This window comes from Hippocampus zosterae, chromosome 20 (assembly GCF_025434085.1).
Source record: "Hippocampus zosterae strain Florida chromosome 20, ASM2543408v3, whole genome shotgun sequence".
Lineage (NCBI taxonomy): Eukaryota > Metazoa > Chordata > Actinopteri > Syngnathiformes > Syngnathidae > Hippocampus > Hippocampus zosterae.
This window is the reverse complement of record NC_067470.1, coordinates 8,953,746-8,977,871: the sequence shown is the minus strand read 5'-3', so window position 1 is coordinate 8,977,871 and position 24,126 is coordinate 8,953,746. Positions and strand designations below refer to the sequence as shown.

The 24,126-nt window shown below is 45.2% G+C and overlaps 2 protein-coding genes across 4 annotated transcripts; one reads left to right on the top strand and one right to left on the bottom strand.

The window, feature by feature from the left end:
- Window positions 1–457: 457 nt before the first annotated feature.
- Window positions 458–3,504, bottom strand: abhd10b (abhydrolase domain containing 10, depalmitoylase b). Of its 2 annotated transcripts, none has more exons than XM_052054556.1 (5): window positions 3,336–3,504; window positions 2,846–3,029; window positions 2,276–2,387; window positions 960–1,097; window positions 458–882 (listed from the first exon to the last, which is right to left on the bottom strand). In XM_052054556.1, the coding sequence occupies exons 1-5, from the start codon at window positions 3,427–3,429 to the stop codon at window positions 541–543; spliced, it is 870 nt and encodes a 289-aa protein (XP_051910516.1). In that variant the 5' UTR covers window positions 3,430–3,504; the 3' UTR covers window positions 458–540. The 2 variants fall into 2 exon arrangements, with proteins under 2 accessions (XP_051910516.1, XP_051910515.1); XM_052054555.1 differs by having other exon boundaries at window positions 2,846–3,032; window positions 3,336–3,494.
- A 950-nt stretch (window positions 3,505–4,454) lies between these two features.
- Window positions 4,455–11,490, top strand: ythdf3 (YTH N6-methyladenosine RNA binding protein F3). Of its 2 annotated transcripts, none has more exons than XM_052054520.1 (5): window positions 4,455–4,866; window positions 5,467–5,491; window positions 5,652–5,731; window positions 5,993–7,606; window positions 10,973–11,490. In XM_052054520.1, exons 1-5 carry the CDS (start codon window positions 4,837–4,839, stop codon window positions 10,994–10,996), a joined length of 1,773 nt encoding a protein of 590 aa, XP_051910480.1. In that variant the 5' UTR covers window positions 4,455–4,836; the 3' UTR covers window positions 10,997–11,490. The 2 variants fall into 2 exon arrangements, with proteins under 2 accessions (XP_051910480.1, XP_051910479.1); XM_052054519.1 differs by having other exon boundaries at window positions 5,649–5,731.
- Window positions 11,491–24,126: the final 12,636 nt, after the last annotated feature.

Below are 24,126 nucleotides of genomic sequence, written 5' to 3'. Positions count from 1 at the left end.
AGTGGCGCCGCCCCATTGAGCACAGTCCGGCGAGGGGCCAATGACCTATTAATGATCAACAAGCCCAGCTGGTTCACGCCGCGGTAAAGAACCTCATGCTAGAACGGAGGCGGACAAAGTAAGGGCCCGCCGGCCACATCCAGCCAACCTGGCATTTTTTATTTACCTGATCAACAGTCCTGCAAGAACCATCGACATCTTACCTGTTGAGCTGAAAAACATGCATCACATTGGGATTCAATGATAGAAAGAGCTGACAGTGTGCAGAGGTTTTATTGGGCCCACCTGGGTGAGAAAAGTGAAAAAAAAAGGCACAGGAACTCTTCTATACTGTCGTCGTTAAAGTGGAAAAAGGAAGAGCAGGAGTAGAAGTGAGTGACCCGTCTAGTGCGGAAATGCAACTTAATACGAAAGGGAAATACAAAGATAGAGGACAGTAGGTCTTTTTTTTGAGGGGTGGTGGGGGCAGAAGGAACTTGCCTTGTTTTGGTAGGAAACAGTCTTTGGAGGCTAAGCCCCTCCCGGCCCACGCCCTTGTCATCACACCATGGTGGTCAACTTGTCTATGAGGTCGTCGACAGTGTACACCATGAGCTTGATGTCTTCCTTCTCCGACATGCGGTGCTGGCCGTGGCGCCGCAGGATGACGTCCACGTCGGCGCCGATTAAGCGCTCGGCCACCTGCATGGAAATGTGCCACGGCACGTCCTCGTCCTTCAGGCCGTGAATGAGGCGCACGGGGCACGTGACCGGGAGGGGGCTATGCAGCACGCAGTGGTTCTCGGCCTCGTGCAGGAAGTCCATGCTGAACTTGTACACGCCTTCTTCACTGTGCTTGGTCGGTACCGTCCATTCACCTTTCTCCTGGAACTGCATCTTCGTCTACGCGGCACGACATTGGCGAGTCTCAGACAAATGCTTGAAAAAAATGGCTAGACTGCACAGAAAAATAGTCCCACCTCCAGTGGAAGAGCGTTAAACGAGGTGACGATGTGGTCGGCGGCGGTGGAGATGCCCACCAAGGCGGCAGTCTTCTCCGGACGCGCAATAGCCGCCAGCAGCATGAGCCAGCCTCCGATACTGGAGCCCACGAGTATCTATACAATACATGCTGATTTATATAGCGCTTTCACAACAGCGGCAGCTGTAACAAAGCGCTTAACAAAACAGTTAACAAAGTAAAATAATAAACAACACATAACATAAAACACGGAGAGTCATGCAGTTCTAACCACTTTTCCATCACACGCTTTGTTGTTTGAAGCAGTTTTAGATGAAAGAGAGAATCAAAGTTTCCTTTAACCAGTGGATCAGAGACGTCACGCTCAAAATGTGCACACGTCAGCTACAAGCTAAGTTTCAAAGTCAACAAGAAGCTGTAGCATCCATTGCCGAAAAAAGAGATTGGTTCACTTCTCGTGTCCCTTGGAATCCATTTCCAATTCCCGGTTCCAAATGCGCATCGGCGCTCTGCGCCAACGCACCTCTCTCCTTATCCTCAACTTCAGCAGCCATCCATTCAGCCGCACCAACGCCGACTGTCCAACAGCGCCGACAAAGCCACTGAACAAAACGGGGTTGTGAAAAATGCTGCCCTTTACAGGCGAAAAAAACACAAGCGCCCCAGGTCTGTCCAGCACCGACAGTCAATGGCGCCGACATTCCTCCCAATCAAAATCTGTGCTGGTACAGGCGTGCTGCCGAGAAGGCGCAACGACCAAGCACAGATACTTCTCCTTTGACGAATGTCGTGGCCAAGAAACGCTGAAAACAGTCCATATCAGGTCCGCACGATGAAACAACAAACAACATGTGATAAAACAAAAGACAAAAACACCAAAAAAGATCAAAAAAGCAAGGCTCTTGAAGAGCACTTGCCGAAGGCTGCCTACTCGGGCGCCATCTTGGGGAAAAAAAACTACAAGGAAATAAAAGCGCGGTTGACTACATGATGCAACAATCCATCACTTGTACCTAATGGTGTGTCCTTTGAGTGTACGGGACATGTAGCAGACAATTTCAAGTTTGAGGCAATGCGGTCAAACAGTGACACCTTGTGGCAACACGGTGACAACACAGGAAACGGTGAGGTTGCATTTAAAATGAAGAATCGTGCTCTTTAGTTATGTTACACTTTCTTTTTGTAACTTGAGTTTCCAGCAAGCCACTATGTTTTTGGAATGTGTGAGCTCTCTTTCACATAAGAAAAGAACAAAAATTCAGTTCACAATCAATATGTGTGGACCTCGCTTTGAAAATGTGAAGCACTTCTCACCTGTGGGCCCTCTGCAAATTCATCCAGCATAAAAAGGACATCTTTTTTCCACGTGCCAATGGTCCCCTCTGCTAGCACTCCTTCTGAGGCCCCGTGTCCGGTGTAGTCAAACCTATGCGAGACCAAACGGAACCAAATGTCAAATGTTTATTAAGCAAGAAGCTTAATAAAGGCTAAACGTTCCTTTCACCCACTGGTGGTTGGCTGACTACTGTTAAAAAAAATGTGTGTGCAGAAGTTCAAGTTGATCAGTGTAGCCAAAATCTTGATCACGGTTAATAATCAATTAACTGTGAAGCCCAAGCTTCATACAGGCAGACTTGGCCTCTTATTTGGTGTCTTCTTTCTGACTATGTGATGTCATACTCTCATATTATTTGACAGCGAGACTGACAACAAGTACAGAGGTTTCAACTGTGTTTTCGTAAGCTCCAGTTCGTTTCAATGTGTTGTGACGGAGGGATAAAATGACATAAAAATGTGTCATAAATGGGTCTCGATTGTGGTCTAAAACCCCGCGATGAAGGAGTTCGCCGTATACCACACAAGGGTTCATTTTTAATGCCTCACCTGAGGTACGAGTGTCCAAGTGATTGGCAGAATTCTTCCAGCGCCTCAGCTTTCTGTCCATTCATGTTAGACCCATAACCAGGCAGGAAGACCACCCCTGGACTTTTGCCTTTCACCCTCCTATAGGCGAGTTTGGGGAGATCCGGCCTGGTAGCATACTGAACCGTGGACTTGTGTCTTCGGTCTCCTGGTGGACACACAAGTGTTACTATTGCATGTTATGTAAACATGGAGGGAACATGGTGGAAGAAAGGCAAACTCCTCCTGGTAATTTCACAGGATGAAAGGATGTTAATCGTTAATGACACTCAAATTATGTCTGACTGTGATGTAATTAATTCAGAGTCGAGCACATAATGCACAGTCCAGTATTTTTAAAACGACGCACTCCTTCAAAGCCACACCCCCCTCGTATACGTTTAAATGGCCACCCGAGCTAACACAGGCCGTCTTTACCAAGCCGAGTGGACAATTTAAGAACCGGACAAACCTTTCGAGTGTGTGTCGGACGAAAGTGCGAAGCCGCCATGGCTTAAAAAGCGAGAAAGACCTCTGCGACAAGACCTCAGAGCGACAACTGCCATACTGGAGCACGAGCCACTGAGGGGGAAAGTCTCGCGAGAAGTGCCCGAGCGGTCTCATTCACGGATGTAACTTCTGATTGGCATACAGCAACAGAGATGTAAGTCCTTATAGATCCCGCCTTGAGCGAGTTGGTCAATTGCTGCTTGCACGCCATATTGAATGTGTCGGCTCTGCCGGTACCAGAATGCAAGGAAAGAAAATAGTTTATTTATTCTTTATTTATCTGGGTAAGTTATTTGAGTAAGGATTCTCATTTGCAGTGCTGGCCTGGCTGAAGACACCATAATAAACCAAAGCAAAAACATATATGACAAACTACATATTTGTGATAGTTACAGCTCCGTGTTTAGATATGTCATCGTACATGGTGAATAAAAGGTTCATCGCTAAATTAAGTCAGGAAGAATAAATTACGTAAGTTTTATTATTTGTGTTTTCTAGCCTTTCAGGGCAGAGAATTAAATATGGTCAAAAGTAATGTGGACTTTAAAGACAAGAACAGAAATGAAAACTGTTGGAGCGGGAATAAAGGTGGTAGTAAGCAAGGTGAGCACAGCGCAAATGGAAACAAAAAATGTATACCTGTTATTCAGAAGATTAAGTATGGTAATGTTAGATCTATGCATTTTTAATAACATGGCTTACACTTAAAAACATATTTAAAACCCAATGTATTGTTGGCGTGCCTGTTCGAAGATAAAAACTTGAACATTGAGGAGAGTCGGAGTTAATTACCTGGGAATTTAGTTAATAACGCAGGTGAGTCATCCAAAAGTGGTTAAAAAAGACATGGCGAGACTAATACGGGTAATAACATGATGTAATAACGAGTGCTTGAAGCAGGGTTCGCTAAATGACGACAGAGGTGTTTCGTTGTTGTTTTTTTAATGTGTATGAATGGCTGCGCGTTAACTATTATGTGGAAAGAAGCTGTGTCCCTGGTGAGTTTGCGCCTGTCATGTGAAGAGTGGAACAGGACTCAGAACGTCACAGGCGGAAAGTAACCGAGCGGAGGAGCGGAAGCGGGACTCGGTCGGGGGGGCAGTCCGCCATTGTGGAAGATGGCAGGGGGGGGGGGGGGTGTATTCCCGTAAACCGCTCGTCACGCTCCCGTTGACTCACTCCCCCGGCTCCTCTCCGTTCGCTCCGACATCCACCTCGTTCGCAGGCCAATTTATTCGTCGATAAACGGCGACGTCGTCGTGTGCTCCTGGGAGAGGTGCGGGAGGGGAGGGGGTCGAGGGGGAGCTCCGCCGCCGACACCTGAACGTTCGCGGAGGGATCGAACAGCCGGAGAACCGAAGCAGGGAGACGGGGAGGGGAGGGAGAGAGAGCGCGGCGCAGGAGGAGTGCGCACGGGCGAACGGACAGTGTGCTGAGCAGCCATCGGCCCCGCTTCCTGGAGGATGTCTGCGACCACAGTGGACCACCAGCAGGTCTGTTTCGGCCCCGCTTTTAGGTTCGGTTGGTGGGTGGGAGGCATGCCGGGAAAGTTTGCCTCCAGCAGTTCAATCCTAGTGGGGGATTGCCATATCAACAAAACGCTACGATATGTGTGGTAGCTCTTTAGCCGCCCGGAAACGCAGGCAGGCCGGCCCGAGGTTCACGCTGCTGACGCCGGCCGGTTGTAGCGGATCGGCGTTTAGGACGCCTCGGCGTTCGACATCCGCTTAATACGGAGAACCAAGCAGCGTGAAAGCTGCAGCTAGTCCATTGACATGTTTATCCACTGAAACAGCATCATGTATGTGCTAATGCAGTCATTCCCAACCAGTGAGCCGGAATAGGTCATCAGGTGTGCCTCCAGAAGTCATCCAATTTCACTACTTTGGTCCGAAAATTGATTTATTCCTTGCAAACAAGATGCTACCGGTTCGATCTCTGCCAGCAACTTACATTGACAGGCAGAATGACGAAATGCTCTTCCAGGAGATGGCAGACGTGTGCAATGCACCTGCCTCTCACTTTTTGTTGCATATTTGTTTGGTGGTGTGCCTTCACTGTTGTGCTAATGCAATCTTTTTTCACCATTCCAGAGACCCAAAGGACAGGGAAATAAAGGTAAATAACTGTAGAGGTACATTATGTTCCGAAACATGCATGCATTTTGAAAATTTATCCAGCTTGCGCCACCACACGGATATTACCAGGAATGAAATATTCATGTGTATTATGGTCTAACCCCCGCTGTGATTTCATGTCGCGTTTCTTTTCCAAGCAGTGCAAAACGGATCAATGCATCAAAAGGACGGAGTGAATGATGATGACTTTGAGCCTTACATCAGCAGCCAGACAAATCAGGTAATATGGGATCATTAAATGGTTTGCGGCTACTAGCTTCGAGCAACCGGTAAAACACAACCCGGTGCCATTAACTCATTCAGTAGCAGCCGATTCTGGACCAAGTGTGAAAAGACGTTTAAAAACGTCTTTGGGAGTGAATGAGTTTAAAAGTGACGCCATATTTGCATTTTTAAAAAATTTTGACGTTAATCCTGTGCCGTTGCTTGATCACGGTTGGGAAACGGACAATTAACGGGTTGTGATGTCTTCACCATGCAGGGCAACAGCTACCCAGCCATGTCTGATCCCTACATGCCGAGCTACTACGCGCCGCCGTCGATCGGATTTCCATACTCCCTGGGAGAGGCCGCCTGGTCCACAGCCGGAGACCCGCCCATGCCCTACCTGACCACCTACGGACAGATGAGCAACGGCGAGCCGCACTTCATCCCCGACGGCGTCTTTAGCCAGCCGGGTGCTCTGGGCAACACGCCTCCCTTTCTGGGCCAGCACGGTTTCAACTTCTTCCCCGGCAATGCCGACTTTTCCACTTGGGGCACCAGCGTGTCCCAGGGTCAGTCCACGCAGACCTCCGTCTACACTAACAGCTACGGCTACGCGCCCAGCTCGCTGGGCCGCGCCATCGCCGACGGACAGGCCGGCTTCAGGAGCGACGCGCAGCTCGGTAAGATGCCGGTGTTGAACAGCATCGAGCAGGGCGTGGCGGGGCTCAAGCTGGCTACGGACATGGTCGCGGCCGTCACCAAAACGGTGGGCTCGCCCTTAGCGGCCGCGGCGGGGATGAGCAGCGTGGCGGCCAATAACCCGTCGCCTTCCGTGAGCTCGTCGGCGGGTAAAAGCGCCTCGTGGGCGGCCATCGCCAAGAAGCCGGCCAAGCCTCAAGTCAAGGCCAAGCCCAAAGCCAACGTGGGGATTCCTCCCCCGCCCATCAAGCACAACCTGAACATTGGCACCTGGGACGATAAGGGCCCCCCGAACAAGCCGCCGCTGGCTCAGACCATGATGCCGACCGTGCCTCTGGTGCAGCAGCCTCTTCTGGCCCAGCCCCCGGCCTTACTGCAGACCCCTTTGGCCCATCAGCCTCAACACCAGCACCAGCCCTTCCACTTACAGTCCCTCCAGTCCCCGCAACAGCCTCAGTCCCTCCCCCTGCACCTCTCCTCTCACCCGGGCCCCCCCCCGCCGGCCCTCCATCAGCATCAACACCAACAGCCCGGCCCGCCGGCCAACCGCTGGGTGGCGCCCAGGAACCGCGGCGACGGCTTCGGCTTGGGCGTTGCGATGAGCGCCTCGCTGTGCTCGGGCGAAGCGCACCCCGTGCTGGAGAAACTGCGCGCCCTCAACAACTACAACCCCAAAGACTTTGAGTGGAACTTGAAAAACGGACGGGTTTTCATTATTAAGAGCTATTCGGAAGACGACATCCACCGCTCCATCAAGTATTCCATCTGGTGCAGCACAGAACACGGCAACAAGCGTCTGGACGGGGCCTACCGCTCGCTGGGAGCCAAGGGGCCCCTGTACCTGCTGTTCAGCGTCAACGGCAGCGGGCACTTCTGCGGCGTGGCCGAGATGCGCTCGCCGGTGGACTACAACGCCTACGCCGGCGTCTGGTCTCAGGATAAGTGGAAGGGCAAGTTTGAGGTGAAGTGGGCCTTCATCAAGGACGTGCCCAACAACCAGCTGCGACACATCCGGCTGGAGAACAATGACAACAAGCCGGTGACCAACTCCAGGGACACTCAGGAGGTGCCCCTGGAGAAGGCCAAGCAAGTGCTTAAAATTATCGCCACTTACAAGCATACCACCTCAATCTTTGATGACTTTGCACATTACGAGCAACGCCAGGAAGAAGAGGAGGCTTTGAGGAAGGTAAGGTCAACACGGAGAGCATGCCGCTGGCTGTGGGGCGACCCGCAGAATGCTTTCCCTGCTGGGGGGGGGGGGGGGGGGGTTAGCAAAAAGGTTCTGGTTGGATTGGTTTCGCAATACGTTGCGCATTAGTTGCCATGACTACCACACGACTTCTTCGACTTTCTTATGTGACTTATCATACACTGGAGTGACTTACCGTATTTTCCGGACTATAAGTCGCACCAGCCATAAAATGCATAATAAAGAAGAAAAAAAACCATACATAAGTCACACTGGAGTATAAGTCACATTTTGGGGGGGAAATTTATGTGATCAAATCCAATCCCAAGAACAGACATGTCATCTTGAAAGGCAAATAAAAATAATAGAGAACAACACGCTAAATAATATAATAATAATAATACATTTTATTTATAAGCGCCTTTCAAGACACCCAAGGACACTTTACAATAACAAAAAAACCCCCACAAAACAATACAATACGGGTTGAGCAGCGGCAGCCAAAATGCGCCAGCGTTCACTCAACCCGTGTGTCACAAGCTAACGTGACATGACGCAAAAACAACAAACGTGCCTGGTATGTTTACGTTACATATTAAGACTTATTCCGATAACTATTGCATAAAGAACATACTAACAAGTTGACCAAACCGGCGGTGTCCCTCCACATCACGAAATCCAATGAAATCTTTATCCTCGGTGTTTGAAACGAGTCTGCCAACTCTGGAGGTAGAAGATGTGACGCTTCCTATTCTACGTCGCTTACGTCACTTATTGAAGATGAGTGACGTATGAGATTTATCAACACAGGCCTAGAGTGCCCTCTGGCGGTTTAGTGTGAAAATAACAAGTGAAATAATATAATAATGTGTTGATAATTTCACACATAAATCGCACCACCGGCCAAACTATGAAAAAAACTGATTTATAATCCAAAAAATACGGTAAATATTTATGTTGTTTTAAACCGTTATACTCAACCTATAAAAACTGACATTAATGACGGGAGTGAAAGTTCTTTATTCGACTCAATTGTAATCAATTGAGTCGAATCACTGATGGCACTTCCTCCACTCTGGATGGGATGCCAAATGTTAAATATTCAATTCGATCAAATAACGATATCAAGAACACAGCAGGGCTGCAACGAATGATTATTTTAATTCATCAGCGAATCGGTGTCCAAAAACCATTTCCATCCCTTGGTTCAAAAAGAAGGCATTGGTTCAAATTGAGAGCGTAGAAAAAAACTAAACAAATTATGATTCGGTTACCGTTGACGTGTCAAGAAAAAAATAGGCAAAAATGTCGATCGTTCTTTTCCAAAGTAAAATACTTGAATTGGATTTTAACAGATAATAACGAGGAGCCGTGGTCACCTCAACTTGGCTTTGCGTACTTGACACCCTGCATCGCTACCTGAAAAGTCGACCTATACCGGAAGAGCGCAAATTCGAGGGTTGACATCCCTTTTGCGCAATTGCAAATCACACAACAAAATACAGACACCTGATGATGTTTTATTTTTTTTTCCCCCAGTTTGCCTTGTTTCCCTTTGTTCCGTTTTTGATGTTCAGACCGCGCAGTCCCTTTTCGGAGTCGTTCAAAATAGGAACTATTTGTCTGTCTGACTATCTCAGAGGGAGCACTTCCCCTGTCGTACGTACTCGTGCTCTCTTTTCACTGAGTCACCGCATGAAAAAAAAATCAGCTGATCCACCTGCTCACTCTGGTCGAAGTGGAACTTTGCGACAAGTCGTGCTAACTGCCGACCGGCGATTAACTCATTCAGTACCAGCCAATTCTAGACCAAGTCTGAAAAGACGTTTAAAAACGTCTTTGGGAGTGAACGAGTTTTTTTAAAAAAAGCCTGAAACTACAGACAGCCATCTTGAGAATGTGATGAGCTCCCACCCTGACAGAGGAAGTCTACCCAAAGGAGGGTGTCGGGGGGGGGGGGGGGGGGGGGGGCTCAAACTAACCCGCATTCCCGGAATTCCCTGTTCGGAAACAAAGGCAGATGCAGGCCTTTGAACGCCAAGCTGGTGGAGGTAGCCCGACTCGGTGGTGCATACATTCCCGTTTTTAGCTAAAGTCGGTGACGTTTAAACACCCGTGCAAGTCAAATACAACAGGGTGGGAAACCTCACACCCCTGTCCTGGCTTTGCGCCATCTCCGTTCAACGCTGTTGATATAACCCAAGAAGCCAAGCCGTCAGATTGACAGCTCGATGTCCACGCGGGGGCCGTTCACACAGAGCAGTCATAATCGGGCGGAAAATCCCCCGGCTTTAAAATAGCCAATGTGAAAAGAAAACACGGCGCTCGATATGTAACCGCGCTATCGCTACAACACCCGTCTTATAACATCCATATGGTCACTAGTACGTGGATACAATCGAAAAAACGAGCGCATGCCGCTGTCCCCATAATAGAGACATTGAGTATATTAATAGTTATGATGCCCAGAGGTATGAGTGTGGAGGTCAGCGCACAAAAGGTTTCATTCGGCAACCGCGTCCTTTTACAAGCGTCACCGCAGCAACCGTTCAACACTGATTAAGAAAAATGGACATATCTTCATCATTATCAAAGTAATGAGACTGAAACCTTGAGTCAAGCTAAGAATTGGAGAAAGTGGATTAGCTATGTTGTCATTAAAAGATATTCGCGTACAAACCTCGGGTTGCTCGAATAGATCTCACAGGGGTCAGGTGACAACGAGGATCTCTAAAGTGGCCGCACCACGTGAAGCCCCCTGTTCACACAGTGGCTGTCAAGTCAGACTTAAAAAAAAAAATAAAAAAAACAATTCTCCCACTCAGCCACCTTTGTTGTCCCGCCTTTCTCTGCATGACGAGCTGATACACGCAGCAGACGACGAGGCGCTCTAAAGTGGCCACATCAGCCTAAAATCCGGTCCATATAATCAGACCCCGATGTTTGGTGAAGTCCTTTTCCGCATCATATGATTTGAAGAGTTTATGTTGGACATCCTAGTATAGTCAGACATTTTCTTGCAAAAAGCTCATCGATTAAAACTTTGAAGACCAAAAAGTGAAAATAACTCAAAAACCTGAAAAAAAACACATTTTTAAAATTTACATAAAACATATTAAGCCATCTCTGAATTAAATTTGCAATCTACCAGTGTAATCAATCTAATCAAATTATTTTTTTTTTGGGGGGGGGGGTCAAAATCAGAATTGTACCGCTGCATTTGCTTTAGCGGTTCCACGTTATTGTTGAACGGGTTCTCCCAATTTCCGACGAAAGCTGTCCCGGCAGAATCAAAACACACCCGCAGCTGTTTGTTGTGTCGACACCTCCCAATGACGCCTTGTCTCTTTCTCTTGTTGGCAGGAACGCAGTCGAAATAAACAGTAACCTCCAGGCCAACGAGACATCCCACACTAAAATGACGTAGGACCTTCAAAACAACGATAAAATTAAGAATTGCTTCACCACGACGACGACGACGACCAACCGATCACGGCAACACTCGACGTGTGGATTTCGAAGCCACCCTGCTTTGGAAGCACTTTCATCCCCTCACCGTTTCAAATTTTGTTTGCAACTAACTTGACTAATCGGCGTAGTCGCCATGTTTTTTTCCGTTTTGATTTGGAAATCATTTGAGCTCTCTCTCGTCTTGGGATCAGTATTCGGGTGAGTTAATTGGGGGAAACCGCAGTCATGCCAATCGGAGGCCGTATTAAGCCGCATATTGAAAGAATGCGACGGACGGGCTCATCTTTTGTTTTGTTTTTTTTCCTTCTTCTCTTGTGATTCTTAAGTGCTTTCTGTCTGAGGAGAATGTGGCCGATTCACTAGCGACAATAAAGAAACGAGCCGTGTTTAGCGGAAAAAAAAAATCCCCCAAGAAATTGTGTTCGTCTTCATTTGGAGCAAGTTGAATGAGTTGACAAGGATGCTACACCAGAGGGTTTATAAAAACATCACCTTGATGACTTCCCGCTCGGATTCACTTGCAATTAGTTTTTGTTTAGTCAAATTGGAAGCCGCTAAAGACAACAAGAAGCGACAGCTGCTGCCATTATCCGCCTCGGCTACTTAAGCTTTTATGAATCATTTTTAATTAGTGGAAATGATGTTAGCACAATTCAAATGTAGTCTTAATGACACACACGCACACCACAAAGCTTCCATTTAATGTCAAATGAAAAGACCATTGTGCTAACAAACTGCCCAAAAGTATTAATACATAAAATGGTTATGAGCAGAAATTAAGTTTTATTAAAAATGGAGCAGGGGGAGTATATTATGCCAGTGTTGTTTTTTTTAAATTTTTACAAAAGGTGTTTTATTCTTCAACAATACCCAATCACATCAAAAAATATACAGTACATGTGGATATATTGTTTGATGCTATTTACATCGAATCATATTTTTCAGATTTATATACATTAATATACAGTATACTGTACACAATTCTGTATATTATTTTAGAGTTTTATTCTAAAAATTGGTCTAGCAGGATTGAGAAACTAACTACTAAATTGGTCTAGCATATATATATATATATATATATATATATATATACTGTATATATATATATATATATAAACACTTTTTGCTTCCCCTTTTTCTCCTTGACCGACGTCTTTTGATTGCACAGGTGTCACGCACCAAGATGCTGATTAGACACGATGATTACACAGGTGTGACTTTGGCTGCATATAGTAAAAGTCTCATCAAAAACATGCAGTTCAACTGTATCGAATATATATATTCTGTTGTACACATGAATTATTCATACTTTTTACACACACACACACATATATACATATATATATATATATATATATATATATACATATATATATATATTTGCAGGGCGGCCCGGTAGCCCAGTGGTTAGCACGTCGGCTTCACAGTGCAGAGGTGCCGGGTTCGATTCCAGCTCCGGCCTCCCTGTGTGGAGTTTGCATGTTCTCCCCGGGCCTGCGTGGGTTTTCTCCGGGTACTCCGGTTTCCTCCCACATTCCAAAAACATGCGTGGCAGGCTGATTGAACACTCTAAATTGTCCCTAGGTGTGAGTGTGAGTGCGAATGGTTGTTCGTTTCTGTGTGCCCTGCGATTGGCTGGCAACCGATTCAGGGTGTCCCCCGCCTACTGCCCGAAGACAGTTGGGATAGGCTCCAGCACCCCCCGCGACCCTAGTGAGGATCAAGCGGCTCGGAAGATGAATGAATGAATGAATGAATGAATATACATATATATATATATTTGCAGGGCGGCCCGGTAGTCCAGTGGTTAGCACGTCGGCTTCACAGTGCAGAGGTACCGGGTTCGATTCCAGCTCCGGCCTCCCTGTGTGGAGTTTGCATGTTCTCTCCGGGCCTGCGTGGGTTTTCTCCGGGTGCTCCGGTTTCCTCCCACATTCCAAAAACATGCGTGGCAGGCTGATTGAACACTCTAAATTGTCCCTAGGTGTGAGTGTGAGTGCGAATGGTTGTTCGTTTCTGTGTGCCCTGCGATTGGCTGGCAACCGATTCAGGGTGTCCCCCGCCTACTGCCCGAAGACAGCTGGGATAGGCTCCAGCACCCCCCGCGACCCTAGTGAGGATCAAGCGGCTCGGAAGATGAATGAATGAATGAATGAATATATATTTGCATATATGAAAATACTGCAACATTATTAAAAAAATATTATCACAACCATCCATCCAGTGGATCCATCCATCCATCCATCCATCCATCCATCCATTTTCTACCGCTTATCCAGGGTCAGGTCGCGAAATCCAATTGCTAAAAAAAATTGCATTACGTAATTTCTTATACTGTTTACCGTAATGTAGTTTAATTCTGTAACATTTGGCGGTAATTCCAGGCAACAAAGCCCTTTGTGTCCACTAGAGGGCGCCAATCGTCAGCTATGATGTTCCTGCTCCCAATTGCCTCAGTGGTCCAATGAAAAGCCTCGCCAATAACCAGCAAAGCCCTCCAACTCCCCCAGAGCCAATTAAACCAGGAGGAGAAGCACTTGTTGTGCCTCTGCAGTTTGTTTTTTTTTTGGAAAAGATGGCAGCTCTACGAATGCCAGCTCACCAAATCTGTGCAGCGAGCGCGGGAGGAGTGCGAAAATGTCCCATTATGTGTGTCTTGGAGGCGGGACTTGTTAACTTGTGCATCGACCAGGTTTTCTGAGGGGGAAAAAAATAACACTCTTGTCGCTTTTCGCTTTTGTCTGTGAACACCACAGGCACATTCGAGCAGGGGGGAACTTGCTGTTTATTCTGCCAAGAGTCACACAGAGATATGTACAAGAAGCAAATTAATTAGAGACCTCTTGTGGGATGTTGTTGGGGTTTTTTTTTTCCAATTAAGTGAATTAGACAGTAAAATGCAGCCGTAAGCTTTTTTGGAAAAAAAAACGAAAATCAATTGCAAATCTGGAAAGCCCTCGTCGGGTCTTTGAATTTGAGTTGATGGTAGAGGTCTATTGGCTAAATAGGTTGTGACCGATAATGACGTCACAAGTTGCTACTTAGCGGTTTCTCAATCCTGAGGTTGCCGGTTTGATCCTTGCCCATTGCGGCCATGTTGATGTGTCCTTGAGCAAGACACTGACCCCCCCCCCCCCCCCCCCCAGCCCCCCAGTTGCTCCTTATGCTGCGTCATCAGCCAGTGGAATTTGCTTTCAGTACCCGAGGTAGAAAAGCAATAACAATGATATTAAGAAGAGGAGTGAAAGCCAACACAAGGTTAACGATAATGACTTGGCACTGCCTGCGGTTTCAAGGCACTAAATTAGGAAGTAAAAACCACACAAAATAATCAGTAGGCTTTTTATTTTGCGCTGCGGGAGAAAGAGCGAGGAAGGCAAGAAAAAGTGGTCTTTTGATTGACAGCTCGCCGCCGTTAGTGAGGCTGGCTGTTGCTATGGTTACTCCATTACAAGCGCCCGAGAGAGAGATGAGACGCAGCCTTCTTCACCATGCCACTCGCGCACACTCGAAAGACCGTTTGTCGGCTAATATTTTCGTTAAATCTGTCAAATCAAAGTGTTGGATTATGATCAGGAATATGTCCCACGCGCGAGGCTTTTCTTTACACAAAAGAAGCGTTGGTTTTACACGGCTAATTTGATCGAGCGCGCGCCGTAGCATTTCAACAACATTGTAAAGCACTTAGAAGCGGTGTTAAGGTTTCGCGACATCATAAAAACGCATCACGTTTAACTTTTTTTGTGCACCTACTTAGTTTCATTGCGTAAAAACAAAAACACAATTACATTTTTTTTTGGTTTGTTTGTCTGTTATTGTACAATCATATGTACTCCACAAACGTGGTTGACATACGGCCTGTGTGCAGCGACACTGAAAAAAAAATCATTCAGATACTCAACAAATACAAATAAATGCTGTGGCACTTAACACATACCACAAATATGGCCGCCGTTTGGAGCCCGCACAGTGCCACACACTGAAGAAAATTGTCGCTGAACACTACAAATACAAAAATCTCATTGACACTCTTGGGGAAAAGTCACACAGCAATATACCCCACAAACATGGTCGACCTACTCATATTATTCAACGTCACATTAAATTTAAAAAATCTCAGCCGGAAACACATTCCACAAATACGGCCGACTTGCACGCATTGTCGCATACATGCTTTGGGCACACACACACACACACAAATGTTTTACACATGTTGCATCGTATCACACACTCCACAAAGATGGCCGACATAGCGAAGCGTTCCATCAGAAAACAATCGCAGCCTCCACAAAGATGGCCGATATGTGCAGTCTGTTCAGTGACACGATTAAAATAAGTCACACGGCAACTTACTCCACTAAAATGGCCGGCATACATTCATTGCGGAGTGACGCACGTTGTATGTAGACGCTCTGCGCCAAAATGGCCGACATGCATGCATGGCAGTGTTTCACAAGGCAAATAAAGTCCCCTTCTCACAAAATACCGCTACGGCGGCCGGTATTTCGGTTGTGCTGTGTAGTCAACAACAAAGATGGCCGACTTATAGGACGTGTTGACGTATTTTGCGCCGTTGTTTCAAAGCAGTCATGCTAGTTTGTTAACATTGTCTTGCTTCGGCCATTTATTTTAAACCGAACACACACACACACGCACACGCAAACACGCAGACTTTTGGCATTTGGTTCTGAATAGAAGCGCGAGTGACCTTCTGCGTGAATCGCTGGCCTTTTTCCTCCCTCCAGCAAACTTCACACTGCGCTCAAGTGCAATAAAGCAGCACATTGATTTTCTTTAGCTTATTTTCTCTATAGCGTCGGCAGCCGCGCAATCCATACGTGCTGAACCGGTGCGAGGGCTTTTAACGTTGACCCCCGCTGAATGCTGCAACTCCAACATACCGTACTTGGAGCGTGTTGAATGCATTGCGTGTTGGCGCGAGACGTGTTCAAGGCCTCGTGGTGGGAAAATGTCTCCTGGCAACCGAGACAAGGAATTAAAGTCATGCATGGAGCATATATATAAGGTCCGCCCAGTTCTTATCAAGAGGTTTGGTGCATGAGTGAATCCAATTTTCCTGAAATTATGATTACAAATTAAAAATAGAGGTAGAATCATATTTTTTTTTAAATGATGATAAAATTCGACACTAACAATGCACAAATTAAAATACCAAGAATACATCAAAAAGTAAAAGGAAAATATTACATTAAAATTCACAAGTAAAAGATTAAAAGTACGAAACATTTGTAGAAATAAGAAAATCATTACAATTGTAATACAAATTATTTTAAAAAACTGAAAGTAAACATGGTATTGTATTGTCCATCCATCCATCCATCCATCATCTACTGCTTATCCGGGGCCAGGTCGCGGGTGCAACAGCTTTAGCAGGGAAGCCCAGACTTCCCTCTCCCTAGCTACTTCTTCCAGCTCTCCCCGGGGGATCCCGAGACGTTCCCAGGCCAGCTGGGTGACATAGTCTCTCCAGCGTGTCCTGGGTCTTCCTCGGGGTCTCCTCCTGGTGGGACATGCCCGGAACACCTCACCAGGGAGGCGCTCAGGAGGCATCCGAATCAGATGCCCAAGCCACCTCATCTGGCTCCTCTCGATGTGGAGGAGAAGCGGCTCGACTCTGAGCCCCTCCCGGATGACCGAGCTTCTCACCTTATTATTATTATTACTATTTTTATTATTATAATTATAAAAAACTGTACATTTTTTTCCAAATGTATAATATAATTATAAATAGTACACTAAAAGTAAAACAAAAAAATCTATGTAATTTAAAATATGTTAATAAAATAAAATGAAAAATAGCAAAATGAATGTAATAAAATGATTCAAAAATGTATCAGCTGATGAATGATACAATGCACAATTAAGTTAAAAATAGAAATAAAAGCAGATTGAAATACACAATTATTAAAACTAATAGTAATAGCAAATAATACTAAAAATTACTATCAATTTAATATATTTTAAAAATTGATTACAACTTAAAATGAAAATACTGTACAATAAAAATACTAAAATTACAAATACTAAAACACAAAAGAACAGCGACAATAAATATGAATAGACAAATCACTAAATAATCAAAATATTAACAGTCACATTGAAATAAAATTTCACACTTAAATCTGTCAGATGGCGAAATGTATTTCTTTCTCCCAATTCTGTTGTCTCCATTTCACATTCATGCAAAGTGACCACTAGATGGCGATAATGTTCCAAAACTGCCAAGCAGCTCTTGTCCTGTTACTTTTGTTGACACATTTCAGGCGTCCTACCTTAAACAGTTTGTCATTTTCGACAATAGGTACAAATATATTTAATTATAGCTAATTTGCTGTTTCGGAAAAAACCACAATCTCTCCTGCTTTGTGTGAAATTTCAAGGTTTTTATTTTTTTATACGAGTGTATTTCAGTCCCCCCCAAAATTCTGACGAAATGACACATGACGAATATGCCAGAAAGCGCCACTGTTGAGACAACACACGCAGGCCTTTGCGTGCATGACTGCTTAAAAAACAAACAAAACCACGGCTCTCTTAAGTCGGCAAGTCAGCAAATGGCCGGGTCTTTCTTTTGTAGCAGTGCTATTGATCTCAGCGCACCACCTCCTCCTCCACCCACGCTCCCCTTCACCCCCCCATGCTTGCTATTCTTCATGTGCACTGTATACATACAAAGCTCAAGATTCACTGCACACCTCGCCTTCCGGCGCCCGACGCCTCGTTTTCTCTCTTTATTCTCAGGGAGACACACACACGCGAGAACACACACACACACAGACACACGCGCGCGCGCACACACACACACACACACACACACACAAACACGCACGTGCGTGCATATGCGCCATGTCAAAATAACAATTAGGTCTGACAAGAGGCCAATGACAGCCTCTTGTCAGGGGGAAAAAAAAGATGGGTCCAAGCTAAATGCCATCAAATTAACTGTACTGCCGATAAAGCTACAAATAAATAGCATCATGTTATTACATGTTTTTAATTGCAATATGAGTCATATTGCCGTGTCCTGTGGCATCAATTAATCATGTGGTCTTTGAACATAATCCCTGTGCTGCCGTAGAATGGAAAAATATTGACACCTCACATTTTTGGGATATTTTGACAATTTTGAAAGACAAGCTCATTTAGTTATTAGTGAAAATATCTAGAAATACAGCTAATATATGCCCACGGTGGTAGCCCTTTCAGTGTTTTTGTTCTTTGGGCATTAAAAAAACACTATTATCTTATAAATACATTTTTTAAACATTTTTAATAGTTTGTCATTCTTCATTACACACGAGGCACATTAAAGTAACATCTTTTAGGTTCCAACATAATCATGCTTTCGCCTCAGCGAGAGCAATCTGTCGTACTGTATTTCAGACAAATACAATATCTAGCAATTAGAAATGTGATATTTTTGTACAACGACAGTTACATATTTATCGACAAAGGTTCATTTTTGAAAACAGAACAGGATGAACACGAGATGAAAAAACGAGACCAAGATTGTTGGAAAAAAAAGAGACGCCGGGTCCATGTATGTGTGTGTGTGTGTGTGTGTGTGTGTGTGTGTGTGCGCGTTAACCCTCGCGTGACGCTCACCTCTAGTCTTGCCATCAAGGTCAAGAAACGAGGGATGCTCAAGCGACCCGGGCGGCTAATGAAATTGTCCCACGACAGGAATGTAGGCCAACATACGACGCTATCATCAAACAACCTACAGTGGGCCCGATACCTCTCCCTTTATTAATTTTCAAGCTGCGTGCCACACGACACGGCTATAATTAGCCAGGTATCTCCCGCCTGGAGAGTGGGAGGGGAAGACAGGAGACGGGCGGCTTCCTCGTCTCACACATTGTGCGGGCAATTAAGGAGCTTGTACGGATGTGTTAAAAAAAAAAAATAAGTGACAGGAAACACTTGTACGAGTAAGGCAGAGGGGTAGTCGCGGACTAGTGTCAAGATAGTACATAGAAGTGATTTCTCTCCGCTGAGAGATGGAACATCTCCGGATGGTAAAGAGGAGCTAAGTTTTTGAAAACAAAATCATCTGGAAGCCAATTTTATTTTTGAGGATGCCGTCGGATGAATTTTAAGTGATGTTGTTTTGGAAGGTTTTGAGATTTATGCTTTCAAACGAGGGCCCAACTGATTCTTCACCCATTCATCTGGAACCTGATGACATGATAAGCTGTCCACTGTAGTAACACCCTGTGCCCAAAAGGGTTAATCAAGCGGAGTTTTGCCCCCTCCTGTTTTTGATATGGGGGTGCAAAAGCAATCAAGGGACAGCTCGATCTGAAAAGTGGAACAATTCGATTCAGTTCGATGATGATTCGATTGGATATGGTGGGGCTCAGCCCAAGAGGGTCGGATGCAATGACGTCATCAGTTTTGTCAATGTATCTCAATCTGTTTTGAGGTGCAGCGATTCGAATTTGGTTTGATGTCACTTGTGTCTTTTAAAACGATTTTCTGATTCATATTGTTTTTGGCTGATTTTTCTCTCTGGTCAAAGTTTCGAAAAACAATCACGTTTTCTTCCTGTAATTCTCATCTTCAATATGAATGGATTTTATTTATTTTTTTATTAAAAGCTTTCAGGGACTAGAAAATAAATAATAATTTATTCTTTTTATGAATCGGCCGATTAATCGGTCATCGGAATTTTGTTTGTCCAGATATTGTAATCGATGCACTGGTGTCTTTTAAATCATAAAACGATTTATTTTAAACCATAAAACGATTTTCTGATTCACATCATTTTTTTGTTGTTTTTTTTTTGGGGGGGGGGGTGATTTTTCTCTGTTCCATCAAGTTAAATATCACAGGACAAAATTTTGTGAAACAATCACATGTTCTTCCTGTAATTCCCTGTCTTCAATGTAAAATGAATTTTAAAAAAAAATTAAAAGCGTTAAGGGACTAGAAAAGAAATAATTATATATATTAATTTGATTAATCAGCCGATTAATCGGTTGTCAGAATTTTGTTCGACCAGGTATTGCAATCACACACACACACAAATGTCCCTTTTCCTAAACACAGTGTGAAGTCACATGTCGATTTTGTGGACCTGAAAGCGACAGTGGGGGTCTCTTAACCCTTCGAGGGACAGCGGTTACTACAGTGGACAGCTTCTCAGGTTACGGATTATCATTATTGGTGCATGAAAGGGTTAAACTATAACCGCGAGCAGCGGGTGGGCGCCAAACGCCGCGTGTTCACCCCTGCTGGCTAATGACAAAATAGCAAGCTGTGTGCTCCTCGACGGTTTACCCGATCGGTCTCAAACTTGCAATTTAAAGATCGCTGAGTCTGATATCATGTCGGCAATTACATCGGAAGACCCGAGGTTATCCCTTAATCAACGGTGCAAACGTTCCCCCGCCCTCCAAGACGGCCAATCAAAGGAGAGCAGACGGTCGGCAGCCGCAGTGTTTATACTGCCGGTGGTGGCTTGGAGGTGTGTGTTGGCTCCGAACGTGATTGCAGATTTGAGTCGGCGCGAGTGCGAGAACGCTAATTGCAGCCGTTTGTTTTGCTGCCGAAGCGGGGTACAATCAAGTTTAGCGGGGATTTCGTCGAGCCCAAAGTGTGATGAGTTGAGGGGATAAATAAATAAACCCAGAGAAAATCAGTTTTGTGCAACGGTGCGCTCTGACAACAACGAGGTGCTTGGAAGACGCAGTTTGTATTTAACAGGGTAAGAGGAGATTGATTGAGATCGTTTTTTGAAATTGACAAAGACTAAGGACATTTTCAGTACAATGATAAGTTTTATAAACAAAAATAAAAAATATATATATTTTCGTTTTTTTGTTAATGACAATGCCCGTTAGCTTAACGCTAACCCACAATGCAAAACGCTACAGACAGGTAAAAAAAAACAACAACTAGTTGTCATGTTGCAGCAACTGGAATTTTACCACAAATGCTGAAACAACACACGTAGACATATATTCTTTCTCCTCTGGACAAAACGACAAATCTTATTGCAGTTTACGGAGTCATTTGTACACGTGTCGAACACACTGCCATTGTGTGGCCAAGTTGTGGTGTGAAACAACACCACACATAACACGGCGTTCAAATACTGCCGTTTCTAATGAATACAGAGCAGCAAAAGTTTTCTTCTTTCGAACTGCAGCCATTTGCGTTTTTTCAATTACCCACTGAAAATTAAATCTCCCAGTGAGCTACACAAACATCCTAGCCATTATACACCACTGCCTCCCTCGCGATCATCGCCGCCGGCGCTGGCGGTCGATTATTTGCGAAATGGAATGCTTGATTTGTGATTGCCGCCTGTCTCTTAATGCCATACCTTTATGCAAAAAGACCTCGCTTCCTCCATAAGATGCTTGGCTCTTGTCCCCCCCCCCCCCCCAAACCACAAACTGCATGCTCAATCTGCTGAAATAATTTTGTGATATCGACAAGAGCGAATAGAGGTCTAGGTTGCCTTAGAAACCTTTATCATTGCACCGCCCATGCACAAGAATTGGTTATATTCAATGCTTTCTCTAAAATAAATACTCAGAATAAACACCCCCATTTAGCAGGAACCTTTTCATCAAATAAACGCCACTGCTCTGAGGGCAACACAATGGCGAGGCGCCTTTTCCACAGAAACAAAAATAAATGCCTCACCTCAAATACATGCCTCTTTGATTGCCCTTAAGGGAAATACTGACTACAGTTGGTGCGGTGCGTTGCTGTAATTTCATTAACAACATGATAGACGCATTTGGATCGCATACATCCAACCACGTCTCAATAAATAGCTTATTGTGCTTTCGACGGTTGACTCACCAAATTTGACACTGACAGACACTGTCTTGATGAATTGAAATGTTATTCACAGAAATAAATGCCTCACCTCACATCGATGATAATGGTTGGTGTAACATGGGCCATTTACAACAGGAAATGAAATCCGTTATTGTAAGTAAACGCCCAACTCTGTGTGCTAAGTTAAGTAAAATAATAGACACCCTGCTTCAGTTAATCGCAAGGTGTGTGCTTTTACTGAAACATAAGTAAATCAGCTAAAAGTTAGCTATTTGCTCTTTGCTAACTAAAACGCCACACCTCGAATACATAACGGAAAACTGAAGCACTATATTGGCTCGATTTTTTTTTCTTCTTTCGTGTGTCCCGCTGGTCAGCTAAAAAGAAGAAGCTGGCACTGCGTGAGCAGCAGGCAATTAGGGCGCTGCGCACAACATGGCGCACCCATGCATTCGAGGGCTACTCCCCGCAATTATGGCAACATTAAGGGGATTCGAGCACAACGCCCGATTCCTCGGGAGGCCCATTGGAGGCGCGCACGCCAGCGGGATGGAAATAAAAGAAGAACGCAGCGCCGCACCACACGCGCAAGAGGATGGCAGGAATCATAAACGAACGCAGAGCGGAGGAGGAGTGCATGATACAAGTGGAACCTCCACACAGGAGGTGCCTACATAATCAGTCTCTCTCACACACACACACACACACACACACACACACACACACACACACACACACACACACACACACACACACACACACACACACGCATAGGTATGCAACAACCCACACACTGTGCGGCAGCATCACGCAGGGCTGGGTGGATGGATGGAAGATAGAAAGATAAATGGATCGATGAAAGTGTGAATGATGATGGATGAAGAAAAGACACAGTACATGGATGGATGAATTGGATGGCATGATGGATAGATCGACGGGTGGGTGGACTGATAAAAGTTAATGGATGGACAGATTAATAGGGATGGGCCGATGGACTGATGGAAGAAGTGGCTGAAATATCGCAAAGATAACTTGCTTGCGATGTAAGATGGCTAGCTAAGATAGCTCGCTAGAGAGAGAGAGAGAGTGAGAGAGAGAAAGAGAGACAGATGGGTGGGTAAACAGAGAGACAGACAGAGGCTAGCTAAAATGGAAAGCTAAATAAGCTAGCTAAGATAGCTATCGAGAGATGAGAGAGAGAGAGAGAGAGAGAGAGAGAGAGAGAGAGTTAGAGTGAGAAAAGCTAGCTAAGATAGCTAGCAAGAGCGATAGAAAGAGAGAGAAAGAGAGATGGGTGGGTAAACAGAGACAGACAGAGGCTAGCTAAAATGGAAAGCTAATAAGCTAGCTAAGATAGCTATCGAGAGATAAAGAGAGCGAGAGAGAGAGAGATAAGCTAGCTAAGATAGCTAGCAAGAGCGAGAGAAAGAGAGAGAAAGAGAGAAAGAGTGATGGGTGGGTAAACAGAGAGGCAGACAGAGGCTAGCTAAAATGGAAAGCTAATAAACTAGCTAAGGTAGCTAGCAAGAGCGAGCGAGAGATAAAGAGTGAGAGAGAGCGAGAGAGAGAGAGAAAGATAAACTAGCTAAGATAGCTAGCAAGAGCGAGAAAAAGAGAGAGAGAGAGAGAGAGATGGGTGGGAAAACCGAGACACAGACAGAGGCTAGCTAAAATAACTAGCAATTGATGATAGATGGATGGATGGATGGAGATAGATAGATGGATGGATGGATGGATGGATGGATGGATGGATGGATGGATGGATGGATGGATGGATGGATGGATGGATGGATGGATGGATGGATAGATGGATAGATGGATAGATGGATAGATGGATAGATGGATAGATGGATAGATAGATAGATAGATAGATAGATAGATAGATAGATAGATAGATAGATAGATAGATAGATAGATAGATAATGATTTTTCCTATAGGCCATCTCCCTCCACATGACTGGGCACGCTCAGTTAATTCCCTGTGTTGACCTGCAACCCAGTAAACTATTGATCAGCACTCTGTGTGTGTGTTTGTGTGTGTGTGTGCGCACGCATGCGTCTTTAATGATGCGTTGGCTCGCCGCAGAAGGGCACACAGTGCGAGCTAGCTAGCGCCGCAGCGGCAGAGGGCACGGCGGCACATCAAGGTCAAAGGAAGGCTGGCAGTGCAAAATAATCGTGCACAAAGACACACACCCACGGACACACACATTCATGCATTAATATTC